Source organism: Chlamydotis macqueenii, chromosome 2 (genome assembly GCF_036417535.1).
Source record: "Chlamydotis macqueenii isolate bChlMac1 chromosome 2, bChlMac1.mat, whole genome shotgun sequence".
NCBI classification, from domain to species: Eukaryota; Metazoa; Chordata; class Aves; order Otidiformes; family Otididae; genus Chlamydotis; species Chlamydotis macqueenii.
Window position 1 is genome coordinate 92,629,008 of NC_141557.1, and position 17,627 is coordinate 92,646,634.

At 36.8% G+C, this 17,627-nt stretch overlaps 1 protein-coding gene across 6 annotated transcripts in view; it reads left to right on the top strand.

The window, feature by feature from the left end:
* Window positions 1-17,627, top strand: part of RPRD1A (regulation of nuclear pre-mRNA domain containing 1A) — a 45,344-nt gene that overhangs the window by 14,147 nt on the left and 13,570 nt on the right. For 2 of the 6 annotated variants that reach the window (XM_086740437.1, XM_086740438.1), the window contains one exon: window positions 269-2,693. The exons of 2 other annotated variants lie outside the window; for them this stretch is intronic. Coding sequence is in view for 3 of the 4 variants with exons in the window: in XM_086740438.1 (XP_086596564.1) it covers window positions 269-280 (12 nt within the window). In the remaining variant the exon portion in view is untranslated. Of the gene's footprint in view, window positions 1-268; window positions 2,694-17,627 lie in introns of those variants that run through there. 2 more of the 6 variants (XM_086740435.1, XM_086740436.1) reach the window with 2 other exon arrangements.

Sequence of the window (17,627 nt, forward strand, 5' to 3'; positions counted from 1 at the left end):
GTAACTGCGGCTTATGTACATAGTCCCTAATGGTGCGCAGATTAATTGTTTTTCAGGTTTTGTATCATACAGGCCTGTCAAGAACACTTTCTTCACTCTGTGGTTTCTTTACCCTTTTATAACTTCGTAACTGGAGTTCAGATTTTGTGATGTCTTTGTTCCAGAGAATGCTGTTCACAATGTATCTGAAGTGATCATTCAGGTCAGTTGTGTCACTCCTAGACTACTCTTACTTTCTGACTTCCTTCCTTTGCTCTATGCCTCACAGAAAAGCAATTGATGAAGGTTCTTCCTATCAACTTCACTGTATTTATCCTGTGGGAAGAATATTAACCAACTTCATGTAAGATACATGGTATGCACGGTAGTGCTGATTGCAGTAGCAACTGATCCAGCTGCACAATGGAACTTGGAAGATTAAAGAACAGGAAGCCTTAAGCTTTTAATCACCTGCCCTACCTTCCCTGTGTGTTAGGTGTTTGAAGGACAAGTCTCCAAAGTACCAGTGTGGGACTGATTATCTTGAGACGCTCACTTCTTTTTGTAGATCATTACCAGCAGTTAGACTCTGTTTAGGTATAGTAGACCACTGGGACAGTGAGTTGCTCAAAAGGCAATGACTTAGTCCTTCAGACAGACTTATACTTCTGTAAAACCAAAGGAGCCCAATTAATCAGAAATTACAAATGCAGTGCGGCTGTGAACAGATTGCAGTCTTGTTGGTTGTTTTCAAAAAATACATAACTTCCCAATGTTACTAGATCAAAGAGTTCATGTCTGTAAGAGAAAACAATTGCTTATTGCCAGGCTGTCATAGTCCTTAAAACTGGATTTTTTGGGGCTGAATTATTTAAACTGTTAAAGAACCTCATTCTAATACAGCAGGCTTCCAGTTTCAGACTGGTTTCAGAGGTCTTTCTTCAGAAAGCAGGAGCCGGTCTTCAGTATCTATAGCAGTCTGTTTTAAACAGATGAAGCCCTAGAATACTGAGGTATACTGTAAAAATGTTTGTAGGCTGATCGGTGTGGTATAAGTGCAGGTTACTAATAATGGACTCTGAGCCAAGATGGTGTCAACCCAAGGTACTAATAAAGAGCTATGAGCCAAGAGATGGTAAAGAACAAGAACCTTGAAATCAAGCTTCTGAACTTGTGTTGAGTGAAGTGACTTTATGCTCACTACCTTTTGATTTGGAAAGTGCAGGCAGATAAACATTCTGAAGTTTTGAAATGTAAGATCAGGATGTCTTTGTTACACTGTCTGTGAGGCCAGATGACTTCGTTTTTCTGTTTTGTGGGTTTTTTTTTAATTTTAAAGAAATGGCCATCTTCTGATATAAATACCAGATACCTGTAGCTAGATACACTTGTTTTCTGAAGGAAGGACTCTGCTTTTACAGTCTTGGGAAATAGCATACCTCAAATTGAGCCTTGCTTCTTGGCTTCTAATTTGAAATAGCACTGGGAAAGGACCTGTCACCTAATTGTTTCACAATGTATTTCTGAACTGTCTGTCCCTAGGTTTTGCTGTTCAAGTTTAACTTCTGGTGAAATTAATTTGTTCTAAACAAGCTTGTTTCCTTTGTTAGACTTCAGACTATTGAGATTTGACTGTAACATAGTCTCTGTTAAAACATATCAAGTCTTCCATTTATTAGCATCACCCATCTCTGAGTATATTGCTGTGATCCTACCTTATTGCTGTGTCAAACTCCCAGATATGGTAAGAAACAAGTGATTGTATTCTTAGTGGAATCTAGAAATGTTACCTGCTGTTGACCTGGTTTAACAGTATTAGAATTTGAATTCTCAGTGAATTCTTGCTAACTTTAAACTTTAGATGGGAGCATTAGACCTAAATTTGCAGATCTTTTATCTTCTGAAAGAAATTTGCAGGTAAGTAACTTGAAATAACCAATTTTTTCATGAGTACTTTTTTAAAAATTAGAGTTTCTCTAATAGTTATTTCTAAACAGACGTGTGTGATTCCCGTCAAAGTCAAGGTAATGTATGCATCAAATATAGACAGGAAATTTTGACAACAGATAAATAATAAGAGCTATCATGTCTGCATCAAAAGCTAACTGTACTGCTTATTAGGCAACTTTCTTAAGTCTGCTCTGGGTAAGTACTGTCATCTTTAACTCTTGAATTGTTTTCTTTAACATCTGTCTAGCTTCTGTTGCAGGTGGTGGACATGGACCTATCTTCTAGTGATGTCACCATCCATTAGTACACACATCCTGCTAAAAATAAATTTAAGAATCAAAATCTTGTATTGTCTGTTGTTTTTGAAAACTGAAGAGAAGGAATTCTGTATCTACTCATACCAAACCTCTGCTATTTTCGTCTGTGTTCTCACAAAATGTTGCTGAGTTTATGCCCAAGATGGATAAGTATTTATCCAGTGTCATTCCTTTTTCTTGAAGATCGAAACTTTCACATGGTTGGTCCTAAAACTCACAAGTCCTTTTGGTTAAATCATTCAGAAATCCAAATGCAGAAGTTTGGGTGTCACTTGCGTTGAAGCTGCCATTACCAAAGGAAAGAGCTGTGAAAACAAGACTTTCAGACTTTAACCTTTTAACTTACACTCTAGTTCTTGGATTTACATGAACATCAGAAATGAGAAGTGATGGATATAGAAATTGTCCTTCACAAGCACAATAAAGAACTCTCACTTTATTAATGTACATCTGTCTTATATTTTGTGTAAGTAACAGAGGTGTATTTTATAATTGCCTCTTTAGAGCTCCCCTCGAATTTAGAATTGTCCTAAAGAGCCCTTTCCCTTCACTTTTGTAAGTTTTAAAGTAGTGTATTTAAGGTTCAGTGTACTGTAGCTGTATCTGGAAACTTCTGTAGGATTCATAGATACATGTGATTCTATCTGTTAGAGAAAACAAAACTTTTTATGGAAATATTTCTGTAGGAACTCTTTTTCTCAGAACTTTGAGGACTAATGATTTCCTGTTTTCTTTTACTCTGGCTGACTCTTCCCTGTCTGCTTCCTCATTGTGGCCCACTCCTACCTCACTGCCTACCCCCTATTTTTTTAACAGAAATGTTGGTTGATCTCTTGGTCTCAGTGGAGGCTGGTGAAAAGTGCTTTTTGTATTATGTAGGAACAGAGAATTAGGTATACATAAATTAACATCCAGACGTGCTCATCTCCTTGTGATAGACTGTTCTGTAGACATTCTAGAATTAATGTGGCCTTAAAAATACAGGGATGACATGAGTGAGAGAAGTACTTGATTTTAATGTTTTTTTTGTATTGCTTCATTTTTACCTTTTCCACAGTTTCATTGATTACAGAGTAAATAGACTCTTAGTAAATTTCAAATAAAGGCTTTGATAGTTCAAAATCTTACATGACTTGATTAATGAGTGTGGACAGGGGATGACCTTTTTCATTGTTACAGAAAAACAGGCCATCGCTACACTTGGTGTATACTGGATGACCCAGTTTCTTACATAGTATTTCTGTCAGCTTACCACTTTAAATTGTAGAACATTCTTGTCACTAAATCCAAATTTTTATGAAGGTAATGTTACTCTGGGGGGCCTGCTGTGTTTTAGCAGCTTGCATTTAATTAAGACATTTTTATTGATGATGTTGCTGTCTTGCATTTCTTATTTTTTACAGCTATATAAACAATATTCATATCCTTGCACTTATACATCTGGTTAGAATTGTTTGTGGTTTCTTAGGGTGTTGAGGGAATTCTGTATGTTCAATGTACTTTTGTTTCATGATTGAGCTTTATATAGCTCAATATAGCTTGTATTCCTAAAGGATTTGATTTTGTCATGGGATTTTACAGGTAAACAACAAGCAGTTAGTCATCCTAGTCAGTAGCTCTGGAGTGAAAGGCTTTTTTTAATATTTTTTTAAAATTTTTTTTATTCAGTTCCAGTTTAATGGTTTCAAACGCAGACAAAAATGTTAAGCAAAGGATTTAGGGATGGCAGTGGTATAACAGACCTCTTGGGTTTAGATTTTTATTTCTCAATGCAAGACTAGATTGATACTATTGTCTGCTGTTTCCCTCTACCATGGCCTGTGTTGTCACACAGTGTAGTGCTTTCCTTGCTTTCTTTTATTATTTTATTTCTTTAGACCCCTTATACTTACTAGTACCTTTGTATGCCAGCTTCTTTCTTTGAGTGCAAGATGAACTTAGGGTCACTCAGTCATGCTTCATACTTTTCAAGTCCACTTAAAATAATTGGGATTAATTTCTTCATAACCTTGCAGCTGAGCAGCTGAAGTATTCTGCTGAGCTTCAGTTGAAATTGAGGAAGATTGATTTGTAGCATGAGTCCTGCACTGGTTTTTGTTATAGGGTAATATTTTTTGTTTTGCTGGAGTTTGCAGCATTGTGGGTGATCTACAGCTCCCTAAGTGTGACAGCGCCACAGTAACTCAAGTTAATCTTGAATTAGAACTGAGTTGTGCTGTACCTGCTGCTAACAATGCTGTAATTACAGAACTGGCAGCTGGGAAGTACTGGGAAGTGGTCAGTAAGATTCATCCATACTAATCAGGACTTCTGAGTATTTAAGATCACCTGATACATCCTAGGCAGCAGAAGACTCCCTGTAAGTAGTGATACCAAGTAGACAATGTTGTGTAGTCTCTTGATGTTATGAACCATTGCATTAATTTATATTCAAGATTACAGCTTCATAAATTGAAGCTGGGTTAGCAGTTCTTCTAGTTCAGGGTAGTATATGACTTCTACTGAAAGAGAAGTTTGAATTGATCCATATTTTCTTGGGCTGAGAGGAGCATTAGTCTGGATCCCTTTGTAATAAAAAGGGGAGGAGACCCTTCACCAGGATTATTTTCTTTCTTTTATGGGCTAATTTCAAGTAACTCGCTGTTTTTCCTCAGCCATCAGGATGGAAATGTAGGCTAAGAGTCTCTGATGTGGATTGTCTTCATTCTAGTTCTTCCCATCCTACCCTGTAGACCCTATGCTTAGACATTTTTGTAGATTGGTTCAAAGCCCTTGCTTGTAGGTTGGCTTTGAATGACCATTTGAGATGCTTTGTGTAGTGTAAGTACTCTATTGATCTTAGTGTTGAGTTGCACAGTGCAGGTCCTTTAGTAAATATAGTCACTGGGGTTTCTCTGCTTTTTTTTGTTTGTTTGTTTTTGTTTTTAAGAGAAATAATGAAACGAAAAACCCCGAAACTAAACTTCAGTAAGTTCAGTAGTTTGGATTACCTACCTGAAGATGACTGGGGGAATTAAGCAATCACCGCAACACTCATCTCCTTAAGATTTGTTAGATTAGAAGTTAAAGAATATGAGAGGACATTTAAAATGAGACAAGTTGCATCTCTTATGTACAATATAAGTAGGCTTGCTAAGCATGCTTACAGGTTGCGAACCTATCTTTTAAATGTTATTTTATTTCCATGAGTATTTTTGTCAGTCCCAAAAAGCGGCAGGAGATACAGTTGTAGAAGTTAAGTCAAGTAGAACTAATTTGCTGGACTAGGGTGGAGAGCAGTAGCTGTTAGATCAAACACAGCAAAGCAAAGTTAAGTGGTCAGTGCATTTTGTATCTCTGAGCTGTATCTGTTTTACAAGAATAATGCTTATTTACAAGCTTATAGCCTCTCTGTAATTGACCAATAAATATCCCTTTTTTGTATTGTGACTTAATGACTGCAGTCTTAGATACCATGGTACATAGTTCTCAGTCTGTACCTGAAAGAATATTAGACTTCGGAGCTCTGTGTTGTCATTTAGAGCAACAGAAACACTCAAAGACTCCCACTTCCTAGACTGAATTGCTAGAGTACAAATTCTGGCTTTTCTAACAGATCAGGCAGGTTGTAGGTTGTACATTGCTCATCCTTGTAAAGTAAGGATGACCTTTTGCTTCAGTTCATCATGTTTTAAAGCATTCCTTGTCACATTGAAGATGCTCTGTTTTTTGAAACAGGATAATAGAAATGTTACAACTTCTGTATTTATAAAGCTTTTTACCAATTCACCCTTATTATTTGTGAAGAGTGGTGTTTTTTAACCTTCACTCTGCAGCTTACTTGTTACTTTTTATTTGAACGGGAAAAGGAGAAAGTACAGGAGACTGGGTACTTTAATCTGAAACCCTTGAGGTACTTTTTGATTTCCTTATTATAAAAATACTGAGAGAAGATACAGGTCTTACCTCTGTAGGACTTGCTGTTGTTTGTGAGAATTTTAGACAGAATGTTCCTGGCTATTGCAAGCCAAAAGCTTGATACTATTAACCAAAATGAATGGATCTATTTGTGTCATCCCATGAAGAACAAGTTTTGCAGGTATGTAAATAGATTTGCATTTTGTGCAAACAAACATCTGAGAGGATGTGAAATTGAAAATGGAATGATCATTGCTCCATCTAGAACTTCTCCTTATGTTTTTGAAGGACAGCTGTAGATAGGCAGCAGATGTTCCCTGTTTTGGTCAGATGTTTGCTGGAAGAAGAAAAAAAAACCGGCTGTATGAAAGAAATATTGAAATTGTAGCATTTATTTATGTCAGTAGTAGCAATGTACTTTTTCAAGTTAAGACTATACCTCTGCTACAAGCCTTAGTTTCTCATAGCAATATTGTCACTGTTTAGACTTTTAAAAATTCTCATATTTGTGTTGCTTGACCTATTAAATTTTAAGAATGTATTTTTAAAATCTTTATTGTGAATACAAAGTCAGCAGAACTGTAGACCTTGCTTGTATCCCTCCTGCAACTAGAAACTTACCTTTGGTATTGTCATTTGTTGAAACAACTGTGAACTCTACATAGAAATATAAGACTGCACTGTACTGATAGGCCGCAGTGTTGGGGAAAATGACAGCAAAATGTTGCTACACAGACTAGACATTGGATTTTCTCACTCAGTTTGAGAGTTACAAAGGAAGCATTTGTAATCTAGTTTCAAAAAAGAAACAATTTTGGGAATGGAAAAGAATAGGGAAGGGAAGCTATCAGGAAGATATGTTTCAGAATTTGAGATTATTTGTATAAACTGAATAGAAATCTGTTGCTTTTAGCTAATGTCTTCTGGTACTTTCATTTAAGAGGAAACTAAGCCCTTCTGTATTCAAAGAGAATTGTGTTTGACTCAAATGCTATGTTCCTTAGTGTTCTCTTTAAATTGTGTCCTAATTAAAGCTTGTATCATTAGGCTGATTCTCAAAAGTTACACTTGGAAAATTTTTCTGTCATCGTTAAGATCTATAAAGTTTTATTATTTTTTTTTTCTAATAAGCTTCTATATGAAATTAAAAGGAAGCACCACACAAGTTTCTTTTTACTATGATCTATACCAGTAGTTAGATTTTGTTGCTATGTTTCTGGTAATGATTTGACTGGCTGGTTGAAAGGGCTTGACAAGAAGTGCTTCTAGGAATCTCTGATGGAAGAAAGAAGAAATGACTAGAACATCAGCCTGCTTTTTCTCTTAGCCTTGCTGAAACAACACAAAGCAGATTTCATTCTATATCAGTTACAAACTTCTGATGCTCCCACTTAAAACCTGTGTAGTGTTAGACAGAAAAAGTGATATGTTTAAAATCTGATGCAGAATTTAGTAGTGCTCTTGCATTTGTGGACAGAGCTGATACCTTTTTGAAGAATTTTAATGTGCGCAGCAAGGAACAATTACAACAAATAGCTGTTGATGAGAAAGCATTTCAAGAAAGTTTGCATCCAGTGTAGTTACTGTAGATCCTGGGCAGAGTGCTCATATTTACCTGTGTCGTCGAATACACATAGAAAAATAATTCATCTGCTTCTGTAATACTTTCAGACAGCAAATGTTTTCAAAGCCTGTTAATGAAATAATAAATTACCTTTTTTTTTATTAGTTGTATTTTAATGTCAGCATAGGGGAAAGTAAAGTTCTTACTGGAAGAAATGTTAACTGGCACAAACTATTTAGTAAGCATAGGTGATGTCTTTATGACAAAAACCTGTTTGGATTTTTTAAAAGTTCTATTAGGAGTGATATATTCTTGTTTCGTAATTCTTCTACATTTTGTGGTATGTAAGGACAGTGCAACTTCCCATGGCATTGTGGTTTTGTTTTTTGGGTTTTTTTTGGTTTTTTTTTTTTTAATGCAGAGCTTGAATTGAAATTAATCATCGTTACCCCTCAGTTATGGGTAAAATATCACTGAAAATGAAAAGAACATTGAAGAATTCCTATGAAACTTGCATGACCGAAATAAGGATAATTTTTAGTTTTAATTCCCTTGTCAAATCAAAATTGAGTTAACATGAATCAAAATGAAGGAGTTCATAGTCGAGCTGCTTTAATGGAGCACCAAAACTATTTTGTTTCCCTACTTCAAATTAATTGTGATCTCATGTAGTGGTGCTGCTAAACTAGTCACGAGGTTTCTTGTGACCATTTCAGGGGTTTTTTTTATGGTCTGTTAATCTCTTGTCAAATAGCTACTCATGAGCTGAAGGATGCCTTCAATTTTTCTCTTAATTATATTTCTCCATCTGAAGTTCTTAATAAAGGTACAAGTAGGTAGACAAATATTAGCCAACAGGTAGAGTTTTAACACATCATGGTAGTGAGGTCTGTTTGTTTGACTAGTAGCTCTCCAATCTGCTTTTTTAAAGTAATCTCTATTTGAGTAGCAATTCATGGAAGTTACGAACTTCCATCTTTTTTCAGCTAAGTCTAAATGTAGAGGGCAGAAATACTGTTCAGTAGGACTCAAAGTGAAACTGAATTTTACAGATCAAAAACATCACACACCAATCTCTAAGTCAGTATGGTAGACCTGGGGAGTTTGACTTCAAAAAAATAAAATCCAGACATTTTATAAAATCAGCTACTCCTGGTTGAAGCACTCAAAGAATAGTAGGCCACTTCATAGAGTAGTAGAGCCCCAGCTGAGAAAAAATGAAAACTGTAAGGGAAAACAGTGCTTTTCTTAGCTGGGCTGTTGCTGAAAAATCCAGTTCTTAAAAACCATCTTTATCTTTCTGCTAAAGCACACAGGTGAAATGTCAGACTTCTGAAGAATGTTTCTTTTCAGCTAGTAGCGAATATAGTTTGTTTGATACTGGCTTGATTCTGAAAATTAATCTTCAAGAATAAAAATAGCCTTTTTCCCTGGGGAAGCCAATCTGGAAGGCTTATATCCATGCTGAGACACAGACACAGTGTGTGTACTCCGAACCAAAATGCTGGAAGGAGGAATGGGAGGAAGAGAACTGCAGGGCTTTTATGTGATACTACAGCTACCTGGTAGAAGTGTTCACTCTTGCTTTGATTGGAATTGGAAGCTCTGATTTATCATCATGTATGTGTTTATACACACACATAAGCAAGCTCTTTTTTTTTCCCCCCCTAGCACCTTATTGCAAAATGTGTTGTCTTAGAAGCCGAATTATTTTCTTTGTATCTAGATTTCCCTGAGTATGGTACAGATGTCTACAGGGGGAACAGCTTGGAAGCTATGAATTAAAACATGATTGACATTGTGACACCACCAGCACTCATTACTGACTGTCTCTTGAAGCTATATGCATTAGTTATTCTGGGGGGCATAATGGAAAATTGAGAGCTGTTTTAGCAACAGTGAGGAAACAATGTCTTCTACAGCTGTTGTGCTTGCAGAGAAGTAGTATATTAGCTGTGGAAAGGGAGAAATGGAAGATGTTTGTTGTCACAAGATTCCTCATCATCACCAACTAAGTGTGTAAAGTGGTCCTTACACTTGCCTTAAAGTTTAATTCTAGACCAGAGGAGTGGCCAGAGTACATTTATTTCTGCATTCAGGCTGAAACAGTTGTGATGCTTTTCAGTTCTGCAAAAGTAGATGAATACTGGATTAGGCTACTTTGGAGTTGTCATTAAAGTTTTTCTACTGCCAAAACCTGGAATGCTGTGGACTAAAAATTACGGAAATAAGGAGAAACAGAATGCAGGGAAACAACTCGGGATAACGTACAAGTCCTGTAAATGAACTCTGTTATCTTGGAATTTCATTCTTCTAATACAGTATGAAGATGTATCTCTGAGATTAAAATGCATTAAGTTGACTTGATTAGGGAAGGCAAAACATTTTTCTAACACTTCTCACTACTTATATCAGTGATTGGCAGAAGGGAGGGGGAGTAAGTTGCTATTATAGAAGGCTTATAGGTACTGTGCTAGTCTGATTTCTCAGGAGACTCGACTATTGCAGTCATGCTGCCAGTCTATCAATTCTTCTTTCACTTGATAGGGAAACAGAAGTAATTCAGTTCCTTGAGAGTCTGATAAAATTACTTTTGTGAATAAGTGAATAGAAGAGAGGGCCAAAGGGGAATGCTTCAGTAGCAGTTCACTCCTCAGTCTGCTGTCCAGTCAGCCTGCATGGCCATAACCTCCACTACTCTTTGCTGCAACAATCGTTGAGCAGTGTAGAAGATGTCAAGGGATATTGAGATGGACAGGAGAGAGTTGGATAGGGCACACGGAGTGGGAGTTACTGTGGGATGGGGAATTGGGCTAATTGTGGGATGGAGTTAGGACATTTAGCCATTTCTTTACTGGAATCAAGTGGTTTCACATTCACTCAACGTGCTTTTACCACTGTGCTGCCTCATCTTGAATAAATGGTATTATTGAGGGTATAAAACATTTGCATGTGATAACAGAACTGAAACAGTCTTTCTCTGAAACTAGTCTGAAGACCCAGTGTTTTGAGCTACTCTCCCCAGCATCACTAGCTGCCTTATTTTCTTGCCTTATTCACAACTAGATTAAATTATTGTTTGTTTTTCACAAAAGCACCTTTCTCTTTTGTTTTCCTTCATCTGTGAAATTGGCCTCACAGCAGGTTCTAAATTCTCAGTGGTTTGGTAATTTCAAAATATATTATGAATTAAAATTGATTAAAAAAAAAAAAAAACTTTTGCACATCTATCAAAGTATACTATTCCATCAAGAAACTGAAGAAAAATCTGCTGACATAACTTTTTCAAATTGAAGAAGAGCTTCAGTATTTGAAATGTGATGGCATGTATTCAAATGGGAATATTTGGAACACTGTCTAAGTGTTAAAAAGGAATTGCAGTTACTTGTTTTTTCATGCTTTTACACTACCAAATGAAAAAAAAAAAAAAGCCCTCACTTTTTCTAAGCCAATGAAAATGATATTTTTGAGGGATGTAGGCAGGAGAGGAGTGTACTGTGACTTTTTAGACAGAAAATTTAGTGAACATAAGAGACATGTTTTACATTTTTATTTGTGGACATAGTAAGAACTCTGAGGAGACAAATGACTGTTACAGCCTTATCTCCCTGCATCAGACTGGTTTCTCAGTTCAAAGGAGATCAGTTCTCTGTCCATAGCTGGGTTTGTTTGCTGTAGTGTACACATCATCTGTAGATGAGGGTGAGGGAGGAAGCTGAGAAGTAGGAAGAATGCCACATGCTTTTTAAAATAATTGTAGAAGTTACACCGGATGTGCACCAGAGGGCTGGAATATTAGTCAGTATTTTGTGATTTAGCACAAGTCCTGAAGTATTTCAAAGCTATTCTGTGAGTCTTTGATTGAAGTGTAGGCTGGTGTTAACTAATAGATAGAAATCACTGTAAAATTAAGCCTTTGATCTGCTTACAAGTTAAACACTTCTCTCTGCATTTTGGTGGTTTTTTTTTTTTTGTGGGTTGTTTTTTTTTTCCTCCTCCCTATGCATGCAGACAGGCTTTTGAATGCTGCTTCATCTCTGAGGCCCTGTAAACCAGACATGGAGATTCAGTTTTGCAGTCAGCACATGCAATGGTTTTAAAGCTCTGCTGCATGCAGAGTTTGGGGGTAGGAAATGTGTAGTGGCTGCTTTGTTTATTATATTGCAAGAGGGAGAGAGTCAAGTTTTGAAAGGTGTAGAATTGAAAGTTGGAAATAAGTATTTGAGCTTTGAGTTCCACTATTTGAAAGATTTGTGTTTTGAAGTCACTTCTGAAAATAGCACATTAACAACATGTCAGTAATAAAAATAAACCGATGTGAAGAACACTGGAGGAGCAAGATTTACATCTGACTGTGGTCCTAGACAACAAGCAGATACTTTGCTCTAGTTGCTCAAATGTTAGGTTCTCATTACCCCTTCCCCGTCCTAATTATGTATTTCTTTTCAGCCTTTGTTTCTCTTAAGTCAATAGCATTCAGATGTTACTTGTTTTACTCTGGCCCAAATACTTCATCCATCAGACAGCGAAGGATGTAGAGGGACAATATAATTTGTTTGTTCCAGAGTTGTGCCTGTGAACAAGTTCCTGGATTTTATGTGGAGCACTGAGCTCCTTGTAACTTCTTTATAAACAAGCCTCACAGTTGTCCTGATCTCAATAAATTTGAGCCTTTTGATTGTAAAAACTGTAGAAGACAGAAGACTGAGCAGACAGTATAACTCCCCCAAATGTTACACTTGGCAATGTTCCAAAAACACAAAGTTTTAATGTAATTTATTTCTAGGTTGCTAGTAACAACCAGAGTAGGAGGAATGATTCTGCAAGGGCAGGCGACAGGAAATCAGTCATTTCCTGCGTCATATCCTGATTCACGATTTGTAGTCTGACCCATCACTTTCTTATTTTGTGTGTTACCACTTACTCTGCTTTCTTTTCAAACCATGGTCACTCAGAAAACACTAATGTTGCATTCGTATAGAATCTCTTCTTTTCCCTCCCTCCACCTCATCTTTGCTATCCTGCACATCGAGACTCAACAGTGAAGCTGATGCTATGTGTTGCCTAAGAGTTCAGAGCATCAAGGTGAAACTTGGTTAAATTCTAGGTGTTTTATAGAAACATAAAATGGGTGATTTTAAGTTGCCTGTTTTCTAATGGACCTAACTGACATCCATCAGCCTTAGTAAACAATGGTCAAAAGGTGGTGGCTCATTTGTAAGGTCAGTATATTTGACAGATAAATTGAGCGAACCTTGGCATCATTGTACCAACTTTATTCTGGAGTACTTGGCCTCACAGATATTGATAATCATTTGGCATCCAGAAAAAAATCAAGGGTTTAGTTAAACTGATATTTGATGGATAGCTTCCAGCGATATCTTTTCAATCTTTCGCTCATCTGTGATTCCATAATAACCAATGTAAGTGACAGATACTGCACGGATGCCAGTAAATTATATTTTCCTCTTTCCCTGTTTTGTGCTTTCTATCCTAGGAAAACTTTTTTTTGGTGGTGGTGGTGATTTTTGTTGTTGCTGTTTTTTTAAACCAGTGGTACATTAAAAAACTTTTGGTTTTGAACGACTTAGATCTGGAAGCTGTACCACTGTCATTTTTTTGGCACTGTTTTGCTAAACGCTGACTGTTAAGCAAGACAATCTAGTGTGCTCTGTTGAAAGCCAGGCATTTCTTGTGCTTGCTGTCACAGGTCATGTAGTTAATTGAGTGCTATTTCCAGTAGAGAGAGTCATTATTTGCCATAGGATGATATTAGATGCAACCTCTGTTGAGAGCATTAAATTCTCTGAGTATACCTATTAATTTGCTGTCTTGGCCATAACACAGTTACTGTGCTTAGCTATGGCATTATCTAAAGATGTAGAAGTGGAAAGTTCCTTTTTGTAATATTCTTACCTATGGAAGAAATCAGGTGTTCTTTGCTTGGCAATGTTCTGTCAGAGCTTTTTTTATCCTAAAGCTAAAAGATTGTGGAATAAAGCGCAAACAGTGATGCAAGTACAAACCCAAAGCAGAAAATACAGTCACTATGCACTGGTTTGGTTCGGGGCAACTTATGTAAACTTTTTCAGACAATATATTTCTTTTAAGAACTAGTAATTCCTGATTTTTCTGGATTTGTTCTTGTGCCACAGTGCTGTCTTAGAACACAGAAATTTAACGTGACTAAGCTATTTTCCAGAAAGTAATCTTTAAACCACTACTACTCTGGTTTTCTGGCTAGCTTCTCACCTGTAATTTATATGGCTTTTCAATACATTCTCTTGCTGCAGTGCCTGTAAGCTGAAGTCATTGTAGTGCCATTGAAAATGGAGTGGGCTGTTGCTTCTGCAGCCATTTTGTACCTGTGGTCTCAGCATTTCTAGAAAGAAGCACCTTGAAACTTTTTTTTTTTAACCTCCTGGCTGATTAGTGTCTTCTGCCTTATGCAGAGAGAAGAATCCAGGCCATTTTTGTGGAACACTGCGATTTTCCTTTATTCCCAACCCACACTCCAGTAGAGCTGTTACACTCAGTGCTAATCCTTGAGTCCTGGAGGGGTGCTGCTTTATTACCGGGCTAATCAGTGTTACTAAAATTGGACTCCAAAGGATGATGCAACTGCTTTCAAGACAGGTAGTTGAAATTGTTGTTTTGATGTATATGCAAAACATAAAATGATGATTAGCATATTTTTTTCAAATCTTACTGTTCAAAACAGAGAAGCTTCCTGACACTGCTGACGAGGAGCATCTGATTTATTCTATTCATGTCCTTTGTGCTCTATGTATGCATGTACAACTTGGCAAATTTCCTGGCCCCAAATCCTTGAACCCATGCTGGATAACAGGCACTGTAGTCAGTGGAAAATTAATGTTCTTCTCATGCAACATGCTCAGAAAAAAATTGTACACACTCAATAGCAATTGTAGGTTTTATGTTTTTGCTTCCGTTAAATAGTAAGCAATAATACTTAGGCTTGTGAGGGTAATTCTGTATGTGGGCTGTACAATAATCTTGATGACTTGAACTTCAGCTTTGAAGTTACCTGTAAGTATTTGTTGTCTTTTGGTGTCTGAGTAGCTAATGTCCAGTTAGGTAATAACTAAAAGCAAAAGGCAGTTTACAGAAGCTACTCTTAAAGACACCAAAAGTAATAAAGATCACAATGTATAATTAGGTTTTAGCTATCCTCATTTATAAAACTGAAGCACAAACTGAGCACAAACTCCAGATTTGTGTCTTTCAATGTTATTATTAAAGGCTTAGTATTTAAATATATATTTGTTAATTTAAGAAATCATGATTGTATTAAGTGATTTAAGATTTAGAGCAAATTCATTTTCTGCATGTGAGCCAGTGTCCAAGCTTCAGTAGGAGAAAGTTGCCGGAAAAGACTGAATTTCATTAGCGCTCCAATAAAAACAAAAGCTATCAATGAAAAATGTTAGCGCACAGATGAACTGTTGTCAGAGACAGCAGGCAGACTCTCTGTGCTTCAGTGGGAGGGAGGAATACTGCACAATTCTGACAACTCTGCGAGGTCCAAACATGCATTAAAACAATTTATGCAGGCGACAAGTTCTACACAGCTCAGAAAATGTCTGATGGCCAAAAAGCTTTCTCTTATACGGTTGCATACAGACTTACTTGTTAAAGCATGTTGCCTGTTTTTTTTTCATGGCATATGTGTTTTTAACAATACCTTTTCTTCCAACATGTGAGTACCTAGCATGCTTTTATGCTACGTCATACAGCTTTTGGCATGTTGCACAATGAACTTTCTTCTCCAAAGTTCAGTTGATCTGGAAACCTAATGAAATAGGCCCTACACAGCTGGATTTCAACCTACACATGAATGACTGTGGGGAGGGTTTTTTCCTGGTTTTATTGGCCCTATTGTGTTGAGTCGTCTTTTCTAGTTTGTTCTTTTTAGCTGTGAAAGGTGGGGCACAGTTGTGCACTGTCTGCACTGTCAGCAGGTTACTTGCCCTGTCTCAGCGGAGGCTCCTCTTGCTGTGTTGTTGCAATGTCAAGGACATGCAAGAGATGGGTGGGAATCACCGAGGGACTCATTTGGGTTGCTTAGCCCCTTCAGCTTGCAGTGCCTGGCTAGCTTGATTTTTTTTCATTTGCAGGTGGGTTTGCAGTAGAGAAGTTTGCCAGTTGAGAAATTACCTTTTGCTTTACAAGTTAAAAAAAAAATAGAAAAAATTGAGTGCATGGTGACTTTTATGGTCACTCTTTAAGATGGTGTCTTAAGTTTAAGTGCAAGTCTTTATAATTCATTATAAGGTATAGTTAAATCATAAATCACTTACTGTAAGTGTACCTTGGATTTAGTGCTGTTCGTTATCATATGTTTCCTCTCGTGCATGGGGGAAACGTTACCCTTTTGCATGATGATTGCACTGCAGAGTGAAAGCAAAGTGGCATACCCAGGCCTAATACTTGAGCCTTCTTCTTCATAGCAGGCTGGAAACATAGACCCAGGGGATCTTAGATTGTTCTTCATAAACACTCTTTAACTGACCATGTCCAGCAGACCAGAAATCTTAAAACATCCTAGCAGGCTGGTTTTGCTGTGCCAGCCAGTCAATCCAGCTCTTGCCTGATCTTTCGCTGCAGGTTCAGACCTGCTAGTTTTATTTCCCTCAATGGAAGTTCCAGTTGTCAGATGTTAGGCATAGTTTACTTTTATTTTTTTCTTTCAAACTTCATGTTTACAAGAGATCTGGAAGCATGAACTTATGGACAGACCAGTCTTAACGGTTTACTAAACAAATAGGGAAGAGATAGACAAGTATTTTAAAAGTTCTTAAGTTGCCCTACAAGCCACATATATTCAATTTATATTCAATTTAATTTCCACAATGGTTAATTCCTTTTCTGCAGCAAGAGTACAGTCTCCATTGCTACTTCAGTTCTTGTCTTCTCATGGAATTTAAAGGAGCTTACCAGCGGAATGACACAAATGTAATTATTTTGCAATTTGGACATCACATCTGGTAAAACCCATGTACTTCCCCGCTTTTCTGAGATACTATAAGGAAAACCAACATTTTAAAATATTTTGGGTTCTTGTTTTACCCTGTGCAAGTGCAAGTAGAGCCTGAGTTTTTCTCTGGAACCTCTGATACAAATTTAAAACAGTACCAAGTTTGGGAGAGTGGATTTTGTATGAAAAGAGGGTAATTTTGAGTGTCTGTCATACAAAAAAACCCCAGGGTAATGTACCTGGTGAAAATGTACGTAAGTGACTTGCATAATGACATGTAAGAAGCACATGGCAAAACAGGGAATTTAAGTGATTTACTACTTTGTATAGTTCAATTTTTTTAACACTCTGGAAACCCAAAGAACTAGTTTAGGAAATATAGCAAAGGAACTGATGAAGAACAGTAACTCTGGTTAGATATTTTATTACTACCTACTGAACAGTCAGAAATCTCAGTCATTAGAATCTTTATCAGGAGTGTCTGAAATGCTGTACTTTGCAAACGGTGATTCTTCCCTGTGTTCCCCTCCACTCCAAAATTACATATTTATTTAAAATTGGATTAAAATCGAAAGAATGAAAGAATTTTTACATTATTTGCATTTTTCCTGTGTAGCATGTCTACTGAATGACTTATTATTTCATTTCTAAATATCTTAGTAATAAATTACTTTGACAACACTTAACTTACTGTGTTCTCCTGATGATCTGATCTTCCAAGGTCACTTTACCCACAACTAGACAGAAATGCAGACCTACAAAACAGAAAACCCCGCAGGTACTTAGAGCTTCTATATAAACCAGGATAATCATTTTAAAGACCTTTTTGATGAAATACAGGTGGTTTGAATGGATGAAAGATGCTTTAAAAAGCTAAGACATTTTAGATAAAAATGATTGCTAACCTCTGATACGTGTTTTC